Source organism: Grammomys surdaster, unplaced genomic scaffold (assembly GCF_004785775.1).
Source record: "Grammomys surdaster isolate TR1022 unplaced genomic scaffold, NIH_TR_1.0 126546, whole genome shotgun sequence".
Lineage (NCBI taxonomy): Eukaryota > Metazoa > Chordata > Mammalia > Rodentia > Muridae > Grammomys > Grammomys surdaster.
The window spans coordinates 11505263-11531468 of NW_021621338.1; the positions used below are offsets into that span (position 1 = coordinate 11505263).

Genomic DNA, 26206 nt, shown 5'->3' on the forward strand with positions numbered 1-26206 from the left:
AGCAACTCCTGAAGGTTGACCTGTGAACACGAACACACACACACACACTGATTAAATCATGTTTTTATTCAAGTATTGAATGTAAATTTGCAGATGCGTTAGATTGTCTTTACTATGCATTACATTGCAGAGTATATGTAGTAAGCTGCAGTTGAAGAATTAATCAAATAATAGAAAAAGTGATGTCATTGTTTCACCTGATTTGAATACTGCTGTATAATCAGTGGTGCATTTTTTGACCTTTAAGATTAAATATTGTTAAACACTAGTTTGGTAGGACTGTAGTATGTGTGGGAGGAAATTATCACTCTCCAGAGACAACATAAGACAGATGTATAGCCAGATAACTGGCATCATACCTGTGTAATTGCCCAGTTAGATTTGTTTTCTTCCTTCTTCTTGCAATATATTTCGAAATCTCAAGATTCTACAGCATCTGTAGGTGACAAGTCAGCCATCTGCTTTATAAAAAGTTACATTAAAAATTCCTTGTGTATTAGAAGGTGGAGGCAGGAAGGAGTCCAAGGTCAGCCTATTACACATAAGATATGTTTTTAATTTCTTGGATGGGCCAGAGAGCTGGGCCAGGGCTGCTCTTCAGAGGACCTAGGTTCAATTACTGGTACCCATATGACAGCTCAGCACTATTTTTAACTCCAGTTCTCAGGGATCTGATGCCCTCTTCTGATCTCTGCAAGCACTGAATGCATGTGATGCAGACAGCTACCTATATACATAAAAATAATAAAAGTTGGTTTGTTTGTTTGTTTGAATTCCTTAGTGGAGGCTGGCTGAAGCATGATTCTGATGCAGAGTTCTTGCTTAGCTACCATGAGGAAACCCATGAGAACCCCAAGATTTGGACCCATTTGAGATCCTCCCTGCTCCCTCCTTTCCTTCTCCCTCTTGCTACACCCCACTCGCTCTAGCCCACTGGCTCTGGTCCCCGCCTGTTCTGGGCCACTTGCTCCGGCCCAAAGTCCACTGTAGCTGTCTTCAGATACCCATATGAGGGCATCAGATCTCATTACGGATGGTTGTGAGCCACCATATGGTTGCTGGGATTTGAACTCATGACCTCCAGAAGAGCAGTCGGTACTCTCAACTGTTGAGCCATCTCACCAGCCCCCCATTTGAGATTCTTTTACCTCTTTTACTTTGTTGGATACTCACAATATTGGATACTCCCTATTGGGAGAGTGGAGTGTTGGTGTAGTAAGAATTAGGAATTTGTAGGGATGCCATCCTTGACTGGGTACTTAAACCAGTTTCCTTCCCTTTAGTGAGGAAGATACAACTCCTTGGGCCCACTCTGTTCCAGTAAAGATGTCTAGATTCTCTGGATATCAGTGATATGTGTGGTGTGGGAGCCAGGTCTTCTAGAACGTGCTTAGGTTTGTCTGTGGTCCACACGTTCTTTCCAAGGGTTGGTGACCTCACTACATCCCAGCATCTTCATCTCCTCTTCTTGTATAGACTTACACAGATGCTCACTAAGACATGTCGCTCCCCTTAGTCTCTTACCTCAGACTTACTGCAGTTTGGCTTTCTGCCTCAGCTTCTCACATACTGAGGTTATAGACGTGGGCTACCACATCATAAAAGTCCTCGGTATGCTGAGTGGGCAGGCCTTATGGAGAGGGCAGTGTTGGATCTACCCTCTGCAACCAGTGTAGCTGCTCATAGTCTCTGAGTGCCCTAGCAAAAGAAGACAAGACGATAAATGAATTTTGGGGCCTGGTGTAGTGGTACAGGCCTTTAGTCCCAGCAGGCAGACAGGTAGAGCTATGTGAGTTTGATGTGATCCTGTTCTAGTGAGTTCCAGGACAGCCCGGAACGGTCTGTAGGTGGGTAAGGAAAGTAAAAGAAAGGGATTTTTGAATAATGCTTGTCAGAGAAAAGACAATTGTGGACTGGATTTTGCCGTCTAACAGAGCTTAGTACTGCCAGGATTGATCTTACTGCAGAGTTATAGGTGAGGATGGGCTCAATAAAATGATAATAAAAAGCCAAACACTAGGAAACAGATTATGTGTATTGCCAGTTACTGTCCTCTCTAGCTGACCTTTAAACTTGAGTGTCCTCAAGAATCATTTAGGGATCTAGTTAGAAAGTGAGTGGATGGGCTCTAGGGTAGTCTAGTGTGTGCATTTCTAACAAAGTCCCAAGGGATGGTGATGTTGCTTGCTTAGGGACCACACTGATAGCACGAATCCAACAGTAATAATAGCCATATATATTTCTTTTTCTATAGCAGGCACAGAGCAGTAAAATAATGATAGCTGTTACTATAACCAGCTAAAACTCTTCCTTTCTAAGCTTGACCTTGAGCATGCTCTCCAAGGTAGGGCTTCCCAGCTTCAGCACTGCTGGGATCTGCAGCTGAAGTAATTATGTGTTCTGCTGTGTCACGTGCACTTCAGGGTGCTTAGTGCATTCCTGACCTATACCTGCCAGGTACTAGCAGTACCCTCCTTCCTTCCCAGGTGTGACTTTAATGCTGGTGAAGGTTTGAGGTTAGCCCCTGGCCAGTTGGCAGTCTCTACAACCTCTTGCTCCCAAGGGGTGCTGAGGCCAGATCATGAATGCCAGAAATTGCCTGGGCTCTGTTTTGAAACATCGTTAGCTCACTTGGACATCAGGCCTTTTCTGTACTCTCACAGACTGCTGATGTCTACCTGCCTGCTTCAGCTCAGCTTTCATGGTCCGTTTTTTCAATCCTAGGGCCTCAAGTGTTTTTCTTAGACAGATAACTAAGTCTTCTGAAATTATACCTAAAATAACTGGGCATGTTCTTTACGTTATAATGTTGAGTGTGGTGGCTCATGACTTTAATCCCAGCACTCTGGAGGTAGAGGTAGATGGATCTCCAAGTTCAAGGAGAGCCTGGTCCACATGTATATGGAAAGTTGGTTCTGTCCATCATTAGGGTTCTGTGGATTGAACTCAGGTCATGAGGCTGAGCAGTGAGGCTGGGCAGCAAGCGCCTTTACCTGCTAAACCACCTTGCCAACCTGACAAGGAGTAATTTTAGGTGGCAGTTTAGAATAGTGTTGATTGAACTTTAAAGGGCTGAACTTTCCTCTGTCAGTTTGGGATGAGACATCCAAGACCTAAGTACTAGCAGTTTTAGTATAGTAAGGAACCATTTCTTAGTTTCCAGACAGCTGGCTTGTTGCACCATCCTCAGTGGCAGGTAAGAAGCCAATGGTCTGGTAGTGAGGTCTGTTTTAGGACACTGAGCTCATACATAATGACTTCTGCCTTTTTGACCTAACTGTCCCCAAGGACCCAACCTCCCTCCTAGTGACCATCCCACTGGAGCAGGGGGACACAAACAGGCTAACTTTTGATAATTGAGAACCCATTCTGTTCTCAGTAAATGAAGCAGTAAAGGTAACATATTTTGACCATAGGAGTCTACTATAAGAGAGGGCTGGTTAAGATATTGTTGGAGGCTGGAGAGAGAGCTCAACAGTTAAGAGCACCTGATTTCTCTTCCAGTCAGTTTCCAGCATCCATGTTCAAGCAGCTTACAACCACATGTCACCCCAGCTCCAAGGATCCCAAGGATCTCACACCTTCTTCTAACTTCTTTTTTTTGTTTGTTTGTTTGTTTGTTTTTGTTTGTTTGTTTGGTTGGTTGGTTGGTTTTTTGAGACAGTGTTTCTCTGTGTAGCCCTGGCTGTCCTGGAACTCACTCTGTAGACCAGGGTGGCCTCGAACTCAGAAATCCACCTGCCTCTGCCTCCCAAGTGCTGGGATTAAAGGCGTGCGCCACCACTGCCCGGCTTCTTCTAACTTCTAACACACAGAGAGAGGGAAAGGGAGAAGGAGGAGAGGAAGAAAGAAATACATAAATAGAAATAAACCATTTTTTAGTCTTTCCTTGTACCCCACCTTATGATTACAAAAAAAGTTTTACTGCTCTCTAGGTCTTAGATTGGAGGGTAAGCTTTTTCCGCTGTTGCTAAGGTACTTGAATACAGAGCATTCTGGAAGCCAATGCAATGTTTTAGAAGGATAATGTAGCCAAATGAAGGTATAACCAAGTATATTTAACAATAGGGGTTGATTAATGGCTAATAAAAGTTAGTGTTTAGTTAAACACTGAAGTGAAAAGTGATTGCATACTTGACTTTCCCCTTTACTCATTAATTTTTATAAGGTAAGAAGTATAGTCACCAACTTGGAATTACCCATGACCTAGCATTTGTGGGAGCCGAGTGACTTATAAGACAGTCTGAGCTACTCTATCTCAGGGGACCAGAAGCGGAGTGTAGCAATCTATTAGCTAAAGCAATTGTGTGTGTGTGTGTGTGTGTGTGTGTGTGTGTGTGTGTGTGTGTTTTCATGTGTGTGCATGTGGAGGTTGGAAGTCATTGTTGTATGTCTTTATGTCAGTGTGGAGTTTACTAGCCTCACCAGGGTCCAAACTCTGCCAAGCACTTTAGTTATGGCAAAGATTCTTGTTACTTGAAAGGTTACAAGAAATGATGTACTAATGAGAAAACTTGTCACTGAGTGAAAAATGAGGACATGATCACTCCTGGGTATGTTTGAGGAGGAGATTTTATTGTAGATAAAGGGGAGAACAGGCAGAGATATCTGGGAGTGTCCAGACTGAACCTAGCTAGCAGACTAGGTTCATTGGAGCCATTGGGGATGGGGAGGAAGAGAAGAAGGGGTTGGAGCAAGCCAGCCAAGAGAGAAAACAAAGGTCAAGGGTCAAGGGTGCCATGTGGACCAAGAGATCCAAAGGCAAAAATAGCTGAGCAGTACAATGAAGAGAAGATGGGGGAAGGGAAGCCAAAGCCCTGTCCCCAGGAGGGTGGGGTAGGCCTGGGTGAGAGGTGTTGGGAAAAGCCACATGTACTGAGACTTGTCCTGCGTTTCTTTGAATGTTAATAGTCAGCAGCTTAGCTTCTGAGACACTAATCTTTAATTGATCTTTACATTACCTTTTGAGAGTTGAGGAAAGTATCGTGTTTAACTGTAGCTAGTATGTTTAGAATGGACCTGGTGTTTTTCTATCATGGCTCACTTGACTGATGGATAGTGACTTTATACCACATTCTTTATGAAGAGAACCTAGACATTAAACCAAAGGATGAGGGGAGGGTTTTTTTTTTCCTTTGCTGATGTGATACAATGTCACCATGTCTTTATCTGCTCATGTATTGTTTCACAGCGCTGGTCCCAAAGGTGACAACATCTATGAGTGGAGATCAACCATTCTGGGGCCTCCAGGGTCTGTGTATGAGGGTGGAGTATTCTTCCTCGACATCACTTTTACACCAGAGTATCCCTTTAAGCCTCCAAAGGTAAGGAATCTCCTATGTCTTCTCCCACTTAACTGTTCCTTGAGAGAGATCAAGTTTTCAATGTAATCACAAAAGCTAGATTCTTCCATGTGTGTGCTGCTGTCCTGCTGACGCCTCCTTACCCATGTTAGTAAGAGCTGTGTGTGTTGCGGTACAGTCTAGATCTGCTGTGCGGTTCGGAAGAGCTCAGCTTCTTGCTGTGCAGTGTTTGCTAGTTTTAAGTGGATGTGATACTGTTGACTGGGTTGGCTCCTCAGTTGGCAATAGGCATTTCTAGGAGTAAGTGCTTAAAACTGTGTCGAGCTTGTTAGATTTGATGCACATTCTGAAGCAGTGTATTACTTCCAGCTAACACAAGAGGTCAGCAAACAACCAACAATTCAAACTTAGGCATTCATATATAAAACATTTAAATTAAGCCAAATGTTACTAGTAGCACACATGCCATCCTACAGTCTGGTCTGGAAACAGAAGCAGGTAGGAGGAGCAAAAGGTTGCAGCTAGTGTGGGATATATGGTATGAGGCTGGCCTGATCAAGAAAAGAAAAATTGTAAACAGGAAGTGTTGGACTTGGTTTGCCTTTGGCAATGGGGGCTGCTATAAAATGAGCTGGAGTGCGTGTGGCATCATTTCAGCAGTGTCTGACAGGTTAGTCACCTGAAATGTCATAATGCCTCCTACATGAATGCTGCTTGACAACTGCCTTGTTTTTAGGTTACATTTCGTACAAGAATTTATCACTGTAATATTAATAGCCAAGGAGTTATTTGCTTGGACATATTGAAAGACAACTGGAGCCCAGCACTAACCATCTCGAAAGTCCTCCTCTCTATCTGCTCACTCCTTACAGACTGCAATCCTGGTAAGACTAACAGTCATCTGCACTGTATCTGAAAAAGTACGTTTTTCCACATAAGCTAAGACCCACGTTCTCAAAGGACACTGTATCAAGAGTTTAGTGCACTAGTTGGAAAATGCAGCCACTCAGGGCTCATTACTAAGGCTGCGTGCAGCTCCCTGCCAGTTTTGATGAGGGTTCACTGAGCATTTGCCCACAGCCAGTGTTCACTTTAGAAAGAGGTATTTTTCGGCCAAATACTTGGTGGTTTCAGAATTGTAATCTTATTGGGACTAATTGTTTTAAAAAAGAAAGAAACAATTTATTTTTCTGCTTAAACATACAAATTTAATTAGGCATTCCATTCTTAGGGAAACACATTTAGTTGGAGGTCTGGGTTTTGCCCTTTTCTAGACATACAGAATACAACAGATACTGAAGTTGCACCAACCACAGAGACTTCCCAACATCCACAGCTCTAATTGGTCAAACAAAGTTGGTCCTGGAGCCTTGAATATCCCAGACTCATGAGTTTGGTCATACACATGAAGAAGAAAGAGTGTCACTTGTTGGGAGAGAAGTAGAATAAGAAAATAAAAGCCAAGCCACTCCTCCCAACCTTCTAATTAAGATGAGAAGAGGGGCTGGAACAATGGCCCGGCTTGTTAAGAGCAGTTGTTCTTGCAGAGGACCTGGGTTCAGCTTCCAGCACCTACTAGGGGCCCACATTTATAACCTGCAGACAGAGTATCCATATACATAAACCTTTTTTTAAAACTGTTTTTAAAGATTAGAAGAAAACACCTTCTGACAATGAGTCTTTCAGACATGGGCATGGTGATAACTGCTGTGTGTTTATATCCAAAGTGTCTGATTTTTCTTTCTCCAAAGTAATCTACATGTTTTTCTTCCAGCTGACCCTCTGGTGGGCAGTATTGCCACTCAGTATATGACCAACAGAGCCGAGCACGACCGGATGGCCAGACAGTGGACCAAGAGATACGCTACATAAACTGGGTTTTCACAGTTCTTAAAGGATTTGTCTGTCACAGAAGAGAGCTGCTTATGATTTTGAAAGGGTGGGGGTGGGAGTTGGTAAAGAGTAGGGTATTTCTATAACAGATATTATTCAGTCTTACTTCCCAGGATTTTGTTGTAACTTAAGGTATCTTGCTACAGTAGACAAACTGGTAATAGTGACTTTTAGAGCTGTCCTTTGCAGATTAGCTGACTTTTAGTACAACAGGAAAGAATGCATGTGTAGACACTTGTGTTCCATTGATTGTAGTCTACTGTACTTTCAAAATCAGCTTAAATTTGTATAGGTTACACACACGGCCATTTATGTAAGGTCCTATTTTCTTGTTCAAAAAAAATTGGAATTTGGTTTTTCCTTCTTAGAAGGAAACAATGGTATTTAATAAGTTTGCAAAGATGAGCTTGTTAGCTTGAATATGTGAAATGGACACCTGGCGACAAGACACCATGTAGGAAACGAGTAGTTAATGTATTTTATATGCAAATTACTTCAAGGGTTGAATCAGGATTTGTGGAAACCTGTAGTGAAATACCTTAAGCTGTTAACTGTAAGTGTGGAATAGGAACTGTTCAGTCGATTGGTTGATTTAGACTTCTTATGTCTGCATTTGTTACTGTGCTAATAAACAATATTAAGAACAACTACTGACCCTGCTGCGTTCATTTCCTCTCTGCAGTCTTTGCTTCTGAAGCAGCTAAGGAATACTTATTGCTTACATATGCCAGAACTGATACTTACACAGCACATTTGGAGATGTCTTTTTATGACTAAGTTTATTTTTTTAGTTTTTTTTTTAACATTACAGATACTAGTGTATCATCAAATGTATAGCTAGAAAATACACATACATATACACACACATACATTTTCATTCTTTGAGGTGAGTTTCATGAGACAACATTTATTGACTATTGGTATTTTTTCCTGGCTATCAAAATCTTGTTCTCTTATTTCACTTTCTCAGTTGACATTCGAATACACAATTTGAAGTGCCCTTTTCTTGGTACTGCTGTATACTGATAAATGTTTATTTCAATATTATTTGAAAATATTTTTTTCTTACAGGAGCTAGCTTTTTATGACTTAACTATTTTATGTGTATGAGTACACTGTAACTGTCTTCAGACACACCAGAAGAGGGCATTGGATCCTGTTACAGATGGTTGTGAGCCACCATGTGGTTGCCAGGAATTAAACTCAGGACCTCTGGAAGAAGTAGTCAGTGCACCTCACCTCTGAGCCATCTCTTGAGCCCCCTGGAGATATCTTAAAAACAACAGCCAGCTAAGCCTCAAAGATATACTCTGATGCCTGTTTGTCAAGGCATTTTCTGATCTGCAGATGAAGTGGTAGCAGACACATGAAGAATGAGCCAAGGGAGCTGGTGCTCACCTTGCAGAGGAGGTTCCATGACTCATCAGTACTGCTGCTGCTACTTGCTCCAGACTCATGCAGGGTAAAGGCTGAGCATAGTAGTACACACACATCCTCACCCAAGGTGGGTGTAAACCCGAGGATTAGAGTTCAAGGTCATCCTCAGCTACACACTAGCCTAGGCTACATGACACCCTGTCTCAAAGGAGGAAAAAAAAAAGGAAAATTGACTCAAAATACTTCAGAAGAAAAAGCTAAGTACCTGGAAGGGCAGGCTAAACCTGAAAGATAACCAAAAAAGTATGTTTGGTTGGTTGGTTTTTTGTTGTTGTTTTTAAGGAAATGGCCAAGACTGGGCATAGTGGTACACACCTTTAATCCCAGCTGAGGAGGACTTTGAGATCAAGGCTAGCCTGGTCTACAAAGTTCCAACAAGCCAGGGTGATATAGTAAGATCTTGTCTTTAGGGGGATAGAGGGCAAACCAGGTGGCTGTAATCCCAGTATTCAGGGAGTATGGGCACAAGGATTCCAAGTTCAAAGCCTGGGCAATTTATTAACACCCTTTATCATAAAGTAAAAAGGTTAATGGTACATGTGTATGAAGCCTCAGGTTCAGTACCACCAACAGAAAACCAAGCAGCAACAATGCTGATAGTTTACATTATACACGGTAGTCCTTGGCTTCAACTCACTGAACTGAGCCAGCCAGTTAAAAGTATTGCATTGAAGATTCCATATTTTACTTGTCTCAATGCATTTTTTACTATACCTTGTTTTCATATTTTTTAATACAATGACCAATACTGTTCAAATCTTCATAAGATTTTCCATAAACTAAATTACAAACTTGGATTAATATGTAAAACTAACGGTAACTCTGTATTTCTGACATTTTATTGTATATGACAAGGTTATTAGAAGAAAAGAGATACTTCCCTGCTCTTCAGCCTAGCCATTTTCAAAAGAAGACTCTTTGAGTATTTCATTTTATCGTCAGCACAGGCCGAGCTTATAGAAAGACAGGGCTCTGAATACAAAAGCTCCTCGTCCTAAACCCTAAGATCTAGTATACTTAATAGAGCAAAGCAAACCACCACTTTTGTTCTGTTCAGCAAAGCCTCTGTGAAATGAGAATTTAACTCAGAGACCCAAAATTGTTGTTATTGGGACAATTTAGGTATACAAAGCAATTGTCAAGCTTTATAATCTTAGATATTAGATAATTAACCTTTAAAAAAATGTTAGATGTTCCACATATACGAGTGGTTTTCCCTGCATGTGTATGTGAGCACTAAGTGCATGCAATGTCTGAAGAAACCAAGAGAGGACACTGAGTCCCTTGGAATCTTTTCTAGGTGGTTCCATATTATTGGTGAGCCACCATGTAGGTGCTAGAAATTGGACTTCTGCAAGAGCATGAGTCTTAGCTACTGAGCAATCTCTCCAGCCCTGAGTTCTGGACCTGTTAGATGACTCAGTGGGGAAGGTGTTTTGCCAGGTGCCCAGCCACCTGAGTTCCACCCCTAAAATGCATCCGAGGATGGAAGGAAAAAGCCGACTCCATACACACAGTAGTGATGATGTTCGCACCAAGGCATTTGCATAAATTTACTATGAGTATGAGAGCTCCTGACAAGCTGGAAGAGTTCCCATGTATACTGCATACGCTCTAAATTTTATTTTGCTATTATTGACAAGTACAGAATAAATAACAAACTTGATTTTAAGAACAAAAACACTTTATCGTCAAATAAGGACAAAATGATATCCAACAGCAATAAACTAGTTTAGTAACTTAATTATAAAGTGCATTAAATTACCACTTAGGGGTTCCATAAGGTCCAGAGGTGGTTTGTGAAGGGCCACGTTAAATCATATCCTTGTGCCATGCTACAGACATTTCAAGGCTTGACTCAGTTTTCGGAATTGGAGTTCCCTTTGTTTTTCCTCCCGGGCAAAGGGAAACTGGATTTGCTTTGGGGCTGGGAAAGCTTGCTGGCCAGTAAAGTGAAGGGCTCAATCAGTGTCCTCCGGTCTGTCACTGTCACCTCCCACAGCTTCACTTTCTCACTTCTTGCCCACTGTTGTGCCACGTCAGCATCCACTTGTCTCTGCTCAGAAAGGTCTAGTTTGTTTCCTAACACGACGATTGCCACCTGGGCAGAAAACGATGGAAAGACCACAGTGGTAACCATTGATAACCGTTTATACTCAAAATGGATAAGCAAATTGCTTTACTTAAATGATATTGAGGAAAAGAAAGCAGTAAACTTAGCTGCTCTAGAGTTGAAGCAGGAGGATTGCAAGTTCAAGGCCAACCTAGGCAACTTAGTTAAACCTTGCCCAAAAACAAGTTGAGGAAATAGAGAACTTACCTAGAAAATAAGAAGCCAGCCGGGCAGTGGTGGCGCACGCCTTTAATCCCAGCACTTGGGAGGCAGAGGCAGGCGGATTTCTGAGTTCGAGGCCAGCCTGGTCTACAGAGTGAGTTCCAGGACAGCCAGAACTACACAGAGAAACCCTGTTTCGAAAAACCAAAAAAAAAAAAAGAAAATAAGAAGCCCTAGTACTCAGCTGGCTGGGGGTGGGGGACAGACCCTCAAACGTGACAGAAATATGACAACAGAACTCTCTTCTGGCATCTACATGCATGTGCACTCGTGCATATAATTCCTCCCACCTCCCCACACATACATAAATAAAGTAAGTCTAACATTTTTTAAAAGATGGCCAATCAGCCAGGCATGGTGGTGTACACCTTTAATCCTAGTACTTGGGAGGCAGAGGCAAATGGATCTCTGTGAGTTTGAGGTCAGCCTGGTCTACAAAGCAAGTTCCAGGACAGCCATAAAAATTCTATCTCAAAAAGCAAAACAAATAAATAAAATGTAAGAATCTGGGCTAAGCCATCTAGCAGACTATTAACAGGGGTGTTGTATGGCTCTGAGGTTGATGACTGAGCTGAGGTGACAGGTAGTCAAGGTCTAAGATTAGTGAATTCCAAGCAGCAGGAAAGTGGCGAACAGGGAGGAGCTGGTGCTGACTTATTGCGCTTTTGTGTATTTGAGGTGGAAGATGAGACAGATGATCCCACATAACTGAGCTGGCTATTCAGGACCTGAGCTAGGGAGCTAGAAAGCACACCTTGTACAGAGTAAAACACAGCAAGAGACAGAAAGGGAGCGCTTCGCTCCATGGGCCAGCCAGTCATGCACTGTGTTTGCAGATACTGCCAGTATAACTGAATGGTTTTAAATGTGTAAACTACACAGAATGCACATTACCACTCTTAACAGCGTCAGACTTCACACTCTGTATCTAAACAGCCACTTACTTCCTTTTTGTCTTTGAACTTATCAATCTCCTTCTTCAGAAGCTCCACTCTTTGAAAGGACTCGAGGTTATTCACACTGTATACAAGAACAAAGCCATCAGCAAATGAGAAATAATGTTTTGGCAGCTCCACGCCTTCCTGCAGGCCTCGGGTATCGTACAAGTGAAGCTGCTCCTTCACCCCACGGTCTGTCTCCACAGATGCCATGTACACGTCTTCCAGCGTTTCACAGTCTTCCATCCCTGCGTTAAAAAGGAACCAGGGTCAGCCGGGCACAGTGGCCCACATCTTTAATCCCAGCACTCAGAGGCAGAAGCAGGCAGAATTCTATAAACTCCAGGCAAGCCAAGGCTACAGAGTGAGATGGTATTTCAAAAGAGCCATTATCGGTTATTCCCTAGCTCCCTGTGCTTCTGAGGCTGGCTTTCTAGGTTTCCCTTGCACCACGTGTAATGACCACGTGTCTACTCATTTCTTAAAAATGTAAAGTAGGTATTCATCCAAAAGTATCTTGTTTTTCTAAAAATATTTTTTGGACCATCAAGGTGACTCTCAAGCTTGGTGGTGTTTTGAGTTCAATTCCTGAGGCCCGCTGAAAGGTGAGAACTAGCTCCAAATGGTCACCCTTTAATTTTTTTACTTTTATTTTTTTAAAACGTCTGAACTCACTGTAGCTGTCTTCAGACACACCAGAAGAGGGCATCAGATCCCATTACAGATGGTTGTGAGCCACCACTGGAAATTTTGCTGGAAATTGAACTCAGGATGTCTGGAAGAGCTCTTAACTGCTGAGCCATTTCTCCAGTTCCTACCCTTTAATCTTTATGCAAGCCCCCTCCCCACCCAAACATACAATAACTTTTTTTAATTTTAGAAAATTATTTCTTAGCCAAGTCATGTCAGTGGTGGAGGTGGCAAATGCCTTCATTTCCAGGGTTTGGGAGGCAGAGGCAGGTGATCTCCGAGTTCCAGGTCATCTTGGTCTACAGAAAGAAAGAAAAGTCACCAAAATGGCTAATAAAAGATAAAATGTGTACCTGCCAGAAAGAAATACTCTCAAGATATGTATTTACTAATCTGTTACATAAACTTCAGTTCATTTTAACTGTGTATCTTCTTTACCAAAATCATGACCTCATTAAAGGCAGAAACCCCATCTTCTTCACCTTGGAGCTCGGCAAAGCACCATCACATGCAGTGTGATACAGAGAAGATGAGATAGCTTACTCATTGAATGAATACATGAATGAGATAATCCCAATTTTCAAATTAGGTCATACTGTAGCAAACAGCCACTTCTTCATTTTTAAGCCTAACTGGCAGCAAGAGCATGCTATGCCCGAAGAATACTGTCACTTGATGTTGCTACCTCAGAGACCCGATGATTCCTAGACCTCTGTTTGATGCAGGTGCACAGGACCCCATTTTCACATGACTTGTGTCTACTTGCCGTTTGTTTCTGACCTGCTATAGAACATGTAGCAAGCACAGCTGAATGTGCACAGAACCCAGCTAGCTTCCTTTTCCCTCCTTTTACGCCAGTTAGCATGAGCAACAAGCACCTTCCACCAGTTTCAGAATCTAGAAAGAAACTAAGAGAGGTAAGCTTACCAATAGTGTGATTCCCATAAAGGAGTTGCTCCAAAATTGCAGTTTTCCCAACAGACAGCAACCCACAAACGACAACCTTGCAGCCCTTTCCCATCTTGTCTCACGACAGCACTGTGGAAAGAATGGGGACTTTAAAACAAGTCCTTTCCTTTAGAGTTTATGTTGAACCAGTAATACAGGGGTAACTCCAGATACAGAATAAGGTCATCTTAACCACACTCTGGTCCCTTAGAGAGATCATCTGGATAGGCTGTAAAAATACCCAAATGGAGGTGTGTTTAACTCCAGTACTCAGGAGACGGAGGAGGATCTGCCTCAGCTCCGTGCACAGTGGATTAGAGACTAGCTTGGCTGTTCATCTCTAGGCATGGCTTGCTCCTTCCTATAATATAGCACTATAGAATAGCAAAGTGCTGAGACAGCCAGATTACCATGAGTAAGGAAATATTTTCCTCAAAGCTTTTGTTTTTCCAGAACACAAGATATCAACAGCTAAGATAAAAGGAAAAATGGTTCATTAAAGACAACAAAAATGTTAAAATGTCTTTAATACCAGCACTCAAAGGGCAGAGGCAAGAAGATCTCTGTAAATCTGAGGCTAGCCTGGTCTACAAAGGACAGCTAGGACTGATACACAGAGAAACCCTGTGTGGCAGAGTGTCAAATGGTGGAGCTGGAGAGATGGCTCAGGGGTTAAGAACTGGCTGCTCTTTCTGAGGACCCAGGTTCAATTCCCAACATCCACATATTAGGTCACAACTGTCTGTTCCAGAGTTTCCAACATCCTTACACAGACATACAGGCAGAACACTAATGCTTAACACACACACACACACACACACACACACACACATACATACACGCACATAGTCAAATGGAAACAGGCATGGTAGCACAGCCTTTAATTCTAGCACTTGGGAGGCAAAAACAGAAATAGTTCCACAGTTAAGAGCACTGGCCGATTTTACAGAGGACCTGAGTTCAATTCCCAGCACCTACACCGGAGCCCCTGGTGGCCCCTGGGACTGGAGTTAAAGAGCTATGAACTGCCATGTAGGTACTGGAACTAGGGTTCTATGGAAGAACAGTCAGTGCTCTAAACCAGTAAGCCATCTCTCCAGTTCCCCATAGAAATGATCTTCCAAGTTGCTCCCAAATTAACCCTGAAAACTTTGAGGAGTTTTGCATGTATATTAGTCAGTGTTCTCTACAGTCAGAACTTATAGAATGTCTCTCTATATTGAGGGAATTTATTGTGATGACTTACAGTCTGCAGTCCAACTAACCCAACAATGGGCAGCTGTGAATGGGAAGTCCAGGAATCTAGTAGTTGCTCAGTTCCATGAGGGTGGGTGTTTCAGCTGGTCTTCTGTATAAGCTGGAATCATGAAGAAGTAGGTTCCAACAGATGTGCTGGTAAGTGCAAGCAGGTGGAGCAGAGTGAGTCTTCCTTCTTTCAATGTCCTTATATAGGGCTCCAGCAAAAGGTATGGCCCAGATTAAAGGTGTATACCACCACACCTGGATCTAAACTGTTCTTTATTTGGAACTTGCTCTGTCCCAGGCTGACCCTGAACTCAAGAGATCTGCTAGCCTGAGTCTCCTGGAATTAAAGGTGTATACCACCTTGCCTGGGCCTAAGCTTTTCATGGCCACTATGCCTCAAGATCCAGATCAGAAGCCTATGTCATTCCATGTCAAGATCTGGATCAAGATCTTCCCAAGATCTGGATCAGAGTTATGTCCTCCATTTCTGGATTGTAGTTCATTCCAGATATAGTCAAGTTGATAACTGGTAATGGCCATCACAGCATGTGTGGCTGAACTAACCTTGAGACACAAAGCTCAAGACTCGGGTAGGGATCTGAGCACAAGTGTATTTATGAGACAAATTTTAGAGAAGAGGGATGGACTGACTGACGGACTGACTGACTAAAACATGAAGGAAGCCAGGAGCCAAGGGATGCAGGGGACCTTGAGCTGATGTTCTTCCTGACGCCATGATTTTTAACCTAGTGATGCTTCTGATCTACAAACTGTAAAATGGTGTTTTATTTGAGCTGTTAAATGTATTGCAATGGAGGCCAGGTGGGATGAACATAACCTCCTCACTTGAGGAAACTCAAAGGGTCTCTGTAGGTTTGAGGCTAGCCTAGTCTACACATGAAGATTCCAGGACAGTCAAAAGCTGCATAGCAAAAATGAAAGAGAAAGAAAATGTTATCTCTGAAAAATAAATTTTGAAACGCAATTGTTAAAGCTGGAGAGATGGCTCAGTGGTTAGAGCACTAGCTGCTCTTCCAGAGGACCCACGATGTCTGTAACTTCAGTTTCAGGGGATCTGGCACCCTCAGTCAGACATATGTGCAGGCAAAAACATCAATGCACATATAAAAATAAATTGAAAATATGTAATTGCTCTTGGGGAATGTTAACATAACCTCACTAGTCTCTCTATTCCATTTTTCTCTTTCCTTTTAGCCTCAAACCATCTAAGTTAGAATTTTAAAATCTAGCCGGGTGGTGGTGGCGCATGCCTTTAATCCCAGCACTTGGGAGGCAGAGGCAGGTGGATTTCTGAGTTCGAGGCCAGCCTGGTCTACAGAGTGAGTTCCAGGACAGCCAGGGCTATACAGAGAAACCCTGTCTCGAAAAACCAAAAAAAAAAAAAAAAAAAAGAATTTTAAAATCTAACTTTCATTCTCAGAATCGTTCAGTGGTTTCCTAGCTCCTTGGATTTGATTCCAGCTCCTTGGATTTGATTCCAGAACACTACTTGCTGTTTTAGTCTGTTGCTCCTTGAAAGGCAAAGTATCTGCTCAGGACCCCCAAGACCAGGTTCTTACACAAAGGAGATTTATTTGTCCCACAGGGACAAATGACAGAGGGCAGGGAATAAGAGACAAAGGCAGGAGATAAAGGATGAGGGAGAAGGAGAAAGAACAAAGGAGAGGGAAGATGGGTATTTGTCCTGAAGAGGCAAGGGAGAGCCTCTGGATAGAAAAGAGATGGACGTGCCTCATAGGCAAATGGTGGTTGATAAAGGTACAAGGGGTAATCTGGTAGAAGGATGAGATGTTTAATTTTAATTGTGCACATTAATGAGGTGAGCCAAAGTGGGCTTTTGACTTCAATGTTTGATAGCTGGACCTTGATAGTCTTGATAGCTCAGAAGAAGGAAGTAGTCTAATAAGGGAATAGACCATAGTAGCTAGCTTTAGAAATATCTTATGGTTTTTGGAAAGGCAGAGAGAATGGAGAAGGGCAAGCCTCTCATGCTGGCCAGAGTCCCTTCAGTCCTGGTATTCTTCTGTCTTGTCACTTAACCCTTCATCTCAGCCATCCCTACCCCAACTTAAAACCTCGAGGTTTGGTTTCTGATTCCTAAGTACTAAGCATATCGTGGTGGTTTGACTAGGTATGGCTCCCACTGGCTCATGTGCTTCAATCCTTTACTCAAAGGGAGTGGTACTATAAGGGGGTATGGCTTTGTTGGAGGAAGTGTGTCACTGTGGGGTGGGGGCAGGCTTTGAGATCGCCCATGCTCAAGCTATGCCCAGTGAGGCACATCTCTCTTCGCTGCCTGCAGGTCAAGGTGTAGAACTCTCAGCTCCTTCTCCAGCATCATGTCGGCCTGCATGCTGCCATGCTTCCTGCCATGATGATAATGGACTGAACCCTTGGAATTGTAAGCCAGCCCCAAATTAAATGTTTTCCTTTATAAAAGTTGCCCCGGTCATGGTGTCTCTTCACATCAATGAAACCCTAGGACACGCTACCACTGAACTACACTCACAGACTTGTAATTTATTCTTCAGCGTTATTTTCTCAAGAAAACTTATGGGGGGGGGGGTGGAGGGCTGGAGAGAGGCTCAGCAGTTAGGAAACACTTGAAGTTTTCAACCATTTCCACCCACCTCAGTGGGCCCCAGGTACACAGGTGGTGCACATACACACATCCAAGTAAAGACCCATAAATAGACACACATAAACTAAAAATAAATCCTAAAAAAAAAATTTAAGACTGTCCTAAAAGAAAAATCGTATCCTGCACTCCATCCTAACTTACAAGCTCCACCAGATGTGTTTAAAAGAGAAAAGAATGAGTCAGTTAATACCCCTACACACACACACACACACACACACAAGTCCAGGCTCTCCACTGGGTACATCCTCCCTCCCGCCAGGACGCTGGGACAACGGTCGTTGTACCACTCAATACCCCTCCATTCCCTCAATGTGTGTCCTTTTTACACTTAGCATCAAACACAACACTAGTGTTAACTTAGTGTTAACGCTTGCTCCCAAGGCTAGAACTTGCGCGTTGTTTGCACTGCATCGCCAACAGCTGAGACTGCCCGCACGTATTATGCTTAATTTTTAAATAGGACAGGTGAAGATCTTAAAATGCTAAGCCTGTCATTAATTCTAAAAGATGAGCAGAGCCACAGATTGATGTTAAAAGTAAACATGATTTCCAAACCATGTCCACAAACAAGCGTAGACTTTATTAAAACCGCACGACTGTATGAAAACAGAAAATCGTGGAGCTGCAAAAACTCCAATACACCATTATTTTTCAATAAAGAATTCAGTGCAGAATGCCAGCAATCTGGGCATTTCTTCCTGGAACAGGTCTTGGCAAATGAACAATTTGCTATCCTAAAAACGTCTAAAAAATCCCCGGGATCTGACATTAGCATCTCGGGGCTCCCATCCACCACAGGAAAAGCGGGAGGGGGACGGGCGCCACAGTCCACCGGCTAACCTGGTTCATGCAAGTCCCCGGCGGGCCTCAAGGACACGCGCGAAGTACACGCGCGCAGCCACTTCGCCTACGCCCACGCCACAGCCGTCCTGCGGCCACCGTGCTCCTGGATAACCGAGCGAGGCGCCGGCGGAGACACCAACCTGACACTGCGGGACAGTGAGACAGTGCTACGCCGGTCACCGCGGTCTGCAGATGCCCCTCTGAAGCCCGACCTGCTTCCTCGGGCCCCGCGCCCGTGACGCACACGAACTGACTGCCTCTCACCTTCCGCAGCCTTTGCGACTCGGGAGCACTGCTGAGAGCCGGGGGAGAGCATCCGGAAGCGGCGGACCGTCCCAGCCTGACTCCACCCACCAGGTTGGATGTCCGGACTACAAGCCCCAAGAGGCTCGGTGCTGCTACCCCGCCCTACCGGAAGGAGGGTCGCCGAGGTGTGGGGAGGAGCCACAAAAGGGATTGTGGGAGAAAGGCTTCTTCCTTTCCTCTGGCGGCAGCCATCAGGTAGGCAGGCTGGGCGGTATTTGCGTTTCTATCCGTCGCTAATCGCGCTATTCTTCAGCCATCCGGCCTCAGCGACCTTGCAGCCTCGGAGCTTCTGCCTGGCACGAACGTTTGGTCAGGATACGGGGTGGAGAGGGCACGGATACGCCGCCATCCGGGAGGCTTGAGAGACGCGATGGCGGCAGGACCCGAGCTGGGCCCGGGACTGAAGGAGGCGTGGGATGGAAACCAGGCCGCAGCCTGCCTCTCATCAGGCTGCCCGGGTGGGACGGAGCTCTCCCGGTCTTACTCGCGGTGGCGGTTACAACCCTGCTGCCGGCCTCCCCGAGCCTGGGGTAGTCAGTCTCACCTAGCCGGCCCTTCGTCCTGCCGCCTATGCAGAGCCCTTCCTATTCCCGGTGGACGGTGGGGCGCCAGGACGGACGGACCGGCTGTAGTCACTGTCCTTGACAGCGATCGCTCTTTCGATTTGCTTCCTCCTCAAAGGTGAGCCAAGATGGGTGCATACAAATATATCCAGGAGCTATGGAGGAAGAAGCAGTCCGACGTGATGCGCTTTCTTCTGAGGGTCCGCTGTTGGCAATACCGCCAGCTCTCTGCGCTGCACAGGGCTCCCCGCCCCACCCGGCCTGATAAAGCGCGAAGACTGGGATACAAGGCGAAGCAAGGTGCGTGAGGTCACGGAGTGGGTGATCTGTAACACTCCCAGAAAAGCTGGCGAGCCTCAGTTTGGAAGTCTCCCCCCACCCCATAAAAAACCCTGGTTAATTTAGCTATGCTAAATTCGATAAACGTTACAGATATACTTCAGTCTACATAGTCCGTCTATCTTCGTAATTAAAGGGAAGCATTGGAAAGTCTTAATTGAGTCTAACATTGGTGGTTGGGTTTGTTTGTGTAGGTTATGTCATTTACAGGATTCGTGTCCGCCGTGGTGGTCGCAAACGCCCGGTTCCTAAGGGTGCAACTTACGGCAAGCCTGTCCACCATGGTGTTAACCAGCTGAAATTTGCCCGAAGCCTTCAGTCTGTTGCTGAGGTAGGTGGTTTAGAGTATCAGTTGTCTTGACAACCCATTAGGGATGGTGGGCTAAGAAGAAATGGGAGAACACAGTGGAGTTTCACTAGGGATAAGTTGGGGCTGGGGATGTTTTGTACTTAATCTTGGCAAGGAGCAATCACTATCAAAATCCAGTCTTTGTTACTGTTCTGGTGTTTAAGTATGTACTAAAAGGGTTTTGCTTTTTGGGTTTCTGAAGAACTAGGTTCTACAGAACCTATGCTTTTGGAAGGCAGTAAAATTTTAAGCCATTCTCTTTTATTTACTTACATGGCTAATATTCTATGATTAGTTACTTTTTTAGGTTGCTAAACTCTGTTTTGTTGTAGAAGGCCCCTTTCCACGAGCTAGAACTTTTTTTGTTCTTCGTATTATGTATAGGGTTGTGGGCTTGATCCCTGTTACTGAAGGGGACCGGGACAGCACTCAATTTCATGCTCGGTGTTAGGGAGAAATAAGGAGTGATGTGTTTCTATCTGTTACATGTCTGTCGTTTAAGCTAGTCTTTAATTCTTAAGGTGTGTGGGGGCCTGGCCTGCTTCAGTCTCATCTGATGACCCAGAGTTGGAAGGATTTTTGTCTAATTTACTGCTGTAAGTAGTACAGGAAACTGACTGGTCTTTCCCCCCCTATTTTAGGAGAGAGCTGGGCGCCATTGTGGGGCTTTGAGAGTCCTGAATTCCTACTGGGTTGGTGAAGATTCCACATACAAATTTTTTGAGGTTATCCTCATTGATCCATTCCATAAAGCTATCAGAAGAAATCCTGACACCCAGTGGATCACCAAGCCAGTCCACAAGCACAGAGAGATGCGTGGGCTGACATCTGCTGGCCGAAAGAGCCGTGGCCTTGGAAAGGGTCACAAGTTCCACCATACTATTGGTGGTTCTCGCCGTGCAGCCTGGAGAAGGCGCAATACTCTCCAGCTCCACCGTTACCGCTGATACACATATTTGTACAATTCCTATCCAATAAACAATTTAGGACAGTCATTTCTGCTTAAAGGTGTTATTTGTTAAAACTAGTCTACAAATTGTCATGAGTGCTTTGTGAAAGTATAGAAGTTAAGGTGCAATAATTGAAAACTGTGGGTGATGGCGCATCTTGTTTTCTGATGTACTTTCTTTACATTATCTGCTTAGGGGATTAAGTTTATAGTGTTTGTGCCAAGTGGTATCTGGTGTGTAGGATCCTATAAAAGGAATCCCGAAACTAGCCCTAGATGTGTTTGGTGCATGAGATATAATCTACAGCTTTATGGTGGGATCTGGTTCACTGAAGTGGCTGCTTGGGAGTTTGATTGAGTACAAACTTTAGAGTTGGATTATGATTGATTACAAATGTGTAGGAAGAGGGTTTCAAACCTGTTTTGTGAATATGCATAGAGAAGTGAAAACTAACCCACATTTTGAAAATTGAATCCAGGGTTCCATTTTCAGAAGACTAGGTAAATTTGTTGGAAGAGGTTTACGTTCTGTTGGATCTAGAGTGTGGGTTTGACACTGGAGGATTTGAAACTAGTGAAGATTGAACATTGGATGGAGTAAGGCAGATTATTTCCATTAGAATTTGTAAGCTAGTAACCATATGGTTCCAAGTTAGTATGAACCAAGCAAATATGAACGGTGATTAAGCTTTTCTAACAGCTGTTGTGTGCAGGTGGGTCTCGAGTTCCAGGACTGCCTACAATAGAGAGAAATTTTCTCTATGCCAGTCAATTCATCATGGGTAAGATAAGTCCATTGGTAGTGTGATTTCATTGTTTATAGTCTACTCATAGGTAGTTGCTGGGGTTGCTGCTTCCTGGTACTGCCTGAATGTTCTTCACATTTCACAAAGGCCACACACACCACTACATTTTATTTCTGTGCCGTGCTTTGTAGTAGTTTCCCACAGTAATTTTTGAGTGTGGAAGAAACAGTATTATCCCTATCACATATTGGGGTTTGCTGATTTGAACAGCTGGCTTGGTATCAAAATCTAATTGATGCTTTTGTTAAACTGATTTTTTGGGGGGAGATTTTAAAAGGATGGTTTCCAGAAAATACTAGACTCAAAATCTTGAGACCTAAAATACTTTTCTATTCAGCAAAGCAAGTCACTGTATATTGAGGTTGTTCAACTAAAGTAATAAATGTCTGTTAAACAAGTGGACTTTATGTTATCTTTTATGTTAAAGCAACTTACAAACTTATGAAGAACTTGCAAAACTGCTAATGGTAGAAATGGCAAGCATAATTTGAGAGAACATGTAATAGAATCCTAAGAATTAGGAAACTGCTTAAGTGCACTGTGGCTCAGTTCAGTCCTTAGCACTGGAAGGATTTCCTGCTAAAACTGGTCAGTAGTCACAGAAGCTTTCGTTCGTCTTTGCCGCCTCCGAGAACAGTCTACACAGCAGCTAGAAGGGTCCTGTTAAATTGATCCTGGCCTTTTTTGTGCTGGAAGTTAAGTTCATAGCAAATGGTCTGTGTCTGCTAGCTTTAGTTCCTCAACCTTCCTTGTAGATCTTTCCCCAGATAATTGAAATCTGTTAGATGTTCTGTGACTGCTGCTAATGGTTTCTGGGTTTCACATAGCAGAGCCTGTCATTTCACCTTCTAGGTTCAGGGATCATAGCAGGCATCCATCAACGTTGTCAGGAAAAAGGATCTCTGAAGTCCTGACTGGAAAAGAATTTGCTGTATCAAACTATTCCCTGAGCTCAGATCCACCTACCTCTGCCTCTAGACAGTCTTGGTTTAAGATTTATTATATGAGTATGCTGTTGCTATCTCAAGACATACCAGAAGAGGGCATCTGATCCCATAACAGCTGGTTGTGATGTGGTTGCTGGGAATTGAGCTCAGAACCGATGAAAGAGCAGTCAGTGCTCTTAATCACTGAGCCATCTCTCCGGCCCAAGACAGTATTAATGTGTAACTAACTCAGGTTGGCCTTCAGTACTGAGATTACAAGCATGCTAAGTTTTCATAGTACTTGATCTCAATTTAGAATAAGTATGTCTGCCACTCCTCTCTTATCAATAAAGAATATAATTAAGTGGTGTACTCAAAACCACACACATTGCCGGGCAGTTGTGGCTCACGCCTTTAATCTCAACACTTGGGAGGCAGAGGCAGGTGGATTTCTGAGTTTGAGGCCAACCTGGTCTACAAAGTGAGTACCAGGATAGCCAGGGCTACACAGAGAAACCCTGTCTCGAAAAACCAAAAACACACACACACACAAATTATAGCTCAGGAGAGTATGCACCTTTTATCCTCACACTTGGGAGGTAGGCAGGAGGATCAGCAGTATGGTGTCTGTCTTAGAAAAAGCTGTGGGTACCAGGCATTGCGTTAAGGTGGTGGCGTACAATTTTAATCCCAGCAGAGGCTGATGGATCTCTGAGCTCAAGGGCAGTCTGATGTACAGAATGAGTTCCAGGACAACGAGGGCTACAGAGATACCCTGTCTATAAATAAATAAGTGCAAGCTTTTTTACTGGGTACAAACCTTTACTCTCCAAAAGGAATATGCCTCCCAGGTTATTGTCCTGAAGGCAATTGGTGTAATCAGTTTTATTTAGACGTCACATTCTACCTTCTGAGTATAAACTCAAATGTTTGTCACCACTTGTGCTACCTTACCAAGCTTACATGATCCTATGGATGGAATCTAGTACCTTGTGTGTACTGGGCAAACACTATCTACTGTAAGAAATACTTTGCCATTGAGAATGCCTTCCTATTGGTCCCAAACTGGCCTCCAATTAGCAGCACTTCAGTATCTATTGCTGTGAGTGGTAGAATTACATGCATATACCATCACACCTGGTTTAGGAGATATTAAAATGAGTTGTTATTATTCAAATGGTGGGATATTATTAAGTCTTTAGCTTATTTTTAGAAGCTTACTAGTCCAAGGTTAGGAAGGCTGGCCAATTAGATGATTTTAATTATTGGTCTGCAGTGAGCTCTGACAAGTGCAATTTCTGCATAGAAGTACACTGCTAATAGAGGGTTAGTAGGAAATGCTGCTTCCTTTAAAAATTCCTCTTAACTGCTCCTGGGGTGCGTTTATAATGCCAGCATTTGGAAGGCTGAAACTATTGCTATGGATTCCAGCCCAGCCTGGACTATATGGCAATACCATCCATGGCTCGATATTCTTCCATTCCCCCAGAAAAACACACAGCAGCAAGTCTGGTCTGTGCTTTAGGCTTCATAAAGTTCTCAAAGCATGCTCATGCTGCTGGGTGTGGTGGTATGTGCCCTTAATCTCAGCACTCAGAAAGTAGAAGAAGGTTTGAACTCAACCTGCCTGGTCTACAGAGCAAGTTCCAAGACAACCAGGACTACACAGAAAACGTGTCTGGGGGAGGCAGTGGTGGTCGGGAGCTTTTTTTGCCTGCTTTTGAAGATGTACCTGGCATACATACTTTCAAATAGCAGTAAAGAGCACCTCATCCCTTCAAATTTAAGTAATTATTTAATTGGCATGCTATAAACACCTGAACTAATTTGCTTGCAGCTCTCCTTGTTCTATAAAGAAGCTACTTTATTGGGCAGTGCTGGTTTAGGACCAACTGCTGAGTAAATGAGATTATGCATTAATCACTAAAGTTCTGTGATGGGATAAGCATATTACTTCAGTCCAGAGATTAGTTATTAACTAAGCTAGAGAGCATTTCACTTATCAGAAAGGAAAATTCAAAATGTAATCATCTTTGGGGTGGAGAAATGGCTCAGCAGTTAAGTAACTAAAACATTTAGAAAAGATCCTCCTCATTTAAGATCTGTATTCTTTTAATATTTACATCTGTATTTTTAAAAAATATTTATATGAGTACACTGTAGTTGTCTTCAAAACACCAGAAGAGGGCATCAGATCCCATTTACAGATGGTTGTGAGCCACCATGTGGTTGCTGGGAATTGAACTCAGAACCTCTGGAAGAATAGTGTTCTTACCCACTGAGCCATCTCTCCAGCCCAAGATCTGTATTTCTTGATACCCAGTTCAAATCTGTAGGACAAATCTGTTGCAATCAACTCATCACTGGTAATACACCAACCATTAAGATCATGATGAAAATTTCAATATTCTTTCCATTTTCTAATATAAAGTTCTCTAACTTGTTAATCCTTAGTTTTCTGGTTTTAGCTCAGGAGGAAGAATCTTGCTATAGAATGTCCAGCTGTTGCTCCAGAACTATGCCCTTCTGTCTGCCAGTCACCATGCTACCCACTCTGAAACTGTAATCAAGCTCTTCAAATTAAGTGACTTCTTTTATAAGTTGTCTGGTGTCTCTTCACAGCCATAGACTAGTTACTAAGGCAACAATGGTCCCCTTAACTTTTGTCCACAGTTTTGACCTGAAACTGAACATGTTGGGTTGCAAAACAAACAGGATGAAGGTTTCTATCATCTGACTTTGACATGGGAAACTTTCCAGGAGCCAATGTGATCTTAAGTCTTGTAAGTGGAGAACAGACAGGAGAGCTGAAAGCCAGAGTGATGGCATTGTGATGAGGACTCAGCCCAGCAGCACCAATTTTACAGACAGCCAGGGACCACAGGATCACATACAGAGGCTTTCCCCGAGTGCCCATAGGAAATAGTCCTGCCTACATCTGGATTCTAGTCCAACAAGACGTGTCTTGGACCCCCAGCCTACAAGTACTATGATCTCATGAACTTGTATTTTGTTAAGCCCCAGTTTGTTGTGATTTATTGAAAAAAAATGAAAAGAGTTCTATATTGTTCTGCTGACTTCTACATCTACCATTTCATCTTCCCACACACTCCAACAAACTGTCCCAACTGGAAGCCTGTAGATCTCCATAGTGATAAAAGAATTGCCACTCAGGGACATTCGGCAATATTTGCAGACACTTTTGTCTATTACACTGGGTGGATAGTTTGCTCCAAAAGTCCTGTGAGTAGAAGCTGGTGGATACTGCTAAACACCCTGAAATGCTTCTGGCCCAGTGGTACAGCCCTGTAATCCTAGCAACTCAGGAGACTGAGGCAGGAGGGTCCCAAGTTCCAGGCCAGTCTGGGCTACATAATGAGATCCTGTTTAACAACAACAAGAATAAGTTGCCAACATCTTAATACATACACAGCCCCCAATGAATAATTGTATACCCCCAAACTAATACTACTGTGTGAGGAACCCTTTCATCATCTGTATGTAGAGATGTTTTGTTTTCTCACATAGAAAACTAGAATGTCTCATTTTCCTCACCCTCAAACATTCTTCCGATAGGCTAAAGCAGATAGCATCCTGATGTTCTGTAGTGGTGAAGACCAATGGCAGTTTATGCAGCTGTCGGAATGCTGTGCCTCCTCTGATTGGGTCTTTGG

At 43.4% G+C, this 26206-nt stretch overlaps 3 protein-coding genes across 5 annotated transcripts in view; 2 read left to right on the plus strand and 1 right to left on the minus strand.

Moving 5' to 3' along the window:
- Positions 1-7843, plus strand: part of Ube2e1 (ubiquitin conjugating enzyme E2 E1) — a 49515-nt gene extending 41672 nt beyond the window's left edge. Inside the window, exons 3-5 of the mRNA XM_028760617.1 lie at positions 5192-5324; positions 6040-6187; positions 7078-7843. Coding sequence (XP_028616450.1) covers positions 5192-5324; positions 6040-6187; positions 7078-7175 — 379 coding nt within the window. The 3' untranslated portion in view covers positions 7176-7843. The remainder of the gene's footprint in view (positions 1-5191; positions 5325-6039; positions 6188-7077) is intronic.
- A 2391-nt stretch (positions 7844-10234) lies between these two features.
- Nkiras1 (NFKB inhibitor interacting Ras like 1) lies at positions 10235-18596 on the minus strand. 3 transcript variants are annotated; one of them, XM_028760620.1, is made up of 5 exons: positions 14791-14838; positions 13524-13634; positions 12073-12154; positions 11913-11988; positions 10235-10734 (listed from the first exon to the last, which is right to left on the minus strand). In XM_028760620.1, exons 2-5 carry the CDS (start codon positions 13615-13617, stop codon positions 10492-10494), a joined length of 495 nt encoding a protein of 164 aa, XP_028616453.1. In that variant the 5' UTR covers positions 13618-13634; positions 14791-14838; the 3' UTR covers positions 10235-10491. The 3 variants fall into 3 exon arrangements, with proteins under 3 accessions (XP_028616453.1, XP_028616452.1, XP_028616451.1); XM_028760619.1 differs by lacking the exon at positions 14791-14838 and adding an exon at positions 18435-18596 and having other exon boundaries at positions 11913-12154; XM_028760618.1 differs by having other exon boundaries at positions 11913-12154.
- A 150-nt stretch (positions 18597-18746) lies between these two features.
- Positions 18747-20846, plus strand: Rpl15 (ribosomal protein L15). The gene is made up of 4 exons (XM_028760630.1): positions 18747-18795; positions 19282-19463; positions 19697-19833; positions 20493-20846. Exons 2-4 carry the CDS (start codon positions 19292-19294, stop codon positions 20796-20798), a joined length of 615 nt encoding a protein of 204 aa, XP_028616463.1. The 5' UTR covers positions 18747-18795; positions 19282-19291; the 3' UTR covers positions 20799-20846.
- The last annotated feature ends 5360 nt before the right edge of the window (positions 20847-26206 follow it).

What these genes read in the sequence shown, in the direction of transcription:
- Rpl15 (XM_028760630.1), top strand. Translation starts at nt 19,292, where the DNA reads ATGGGTGCATACAAATATATCCAGGAGCTATGGAGGAAGAAGCAGTCC. An exon ending in GGGATACAAGGCGAAGCAAG is followed by an intron (nt 19,464 to 19,696) that starts GTGCGTGAGGTC and finishes TTGTTTGTGTAG; the next exon opens with GTTATGTCATTTACAGGATT. An exon ending in GCCTTCAGTCTGTTGCTGAG is followed by an intron (nt 19,834 to 20,492) that starts GTAGGTGGTTTA and finishes CCCCTATTTTAG; the next exon opens with GAGAGAGCTGGGCGCCATTG.
- Nkiras1 (XM_028760619.1), bottom strand. Translation starts at nt 13,617, where the DNA reads ATGGGAAAGGGCTGCAAGGTTGTCGTTTGTGGGTTGCTGTCTGTTGGG. An exon ending in TTATGGGAATCACACTATTG is followed by an intron (nt 12,155 to 13,523) that starts GTAAGCTTACCT and finishes TTTTTAACGCAG; the next exon opens with GGATGGAAGACTGTGAAACG. An exon ending in AGTTCAAAGACAAAAAGGAA is followed by an intron (nt 10,735 to 11,912) that starts GTAAGTGGCTGT and finishes TTTTCTGCCCAG; the next exon opens with GTGGCAATCGTCGTGTTAGG.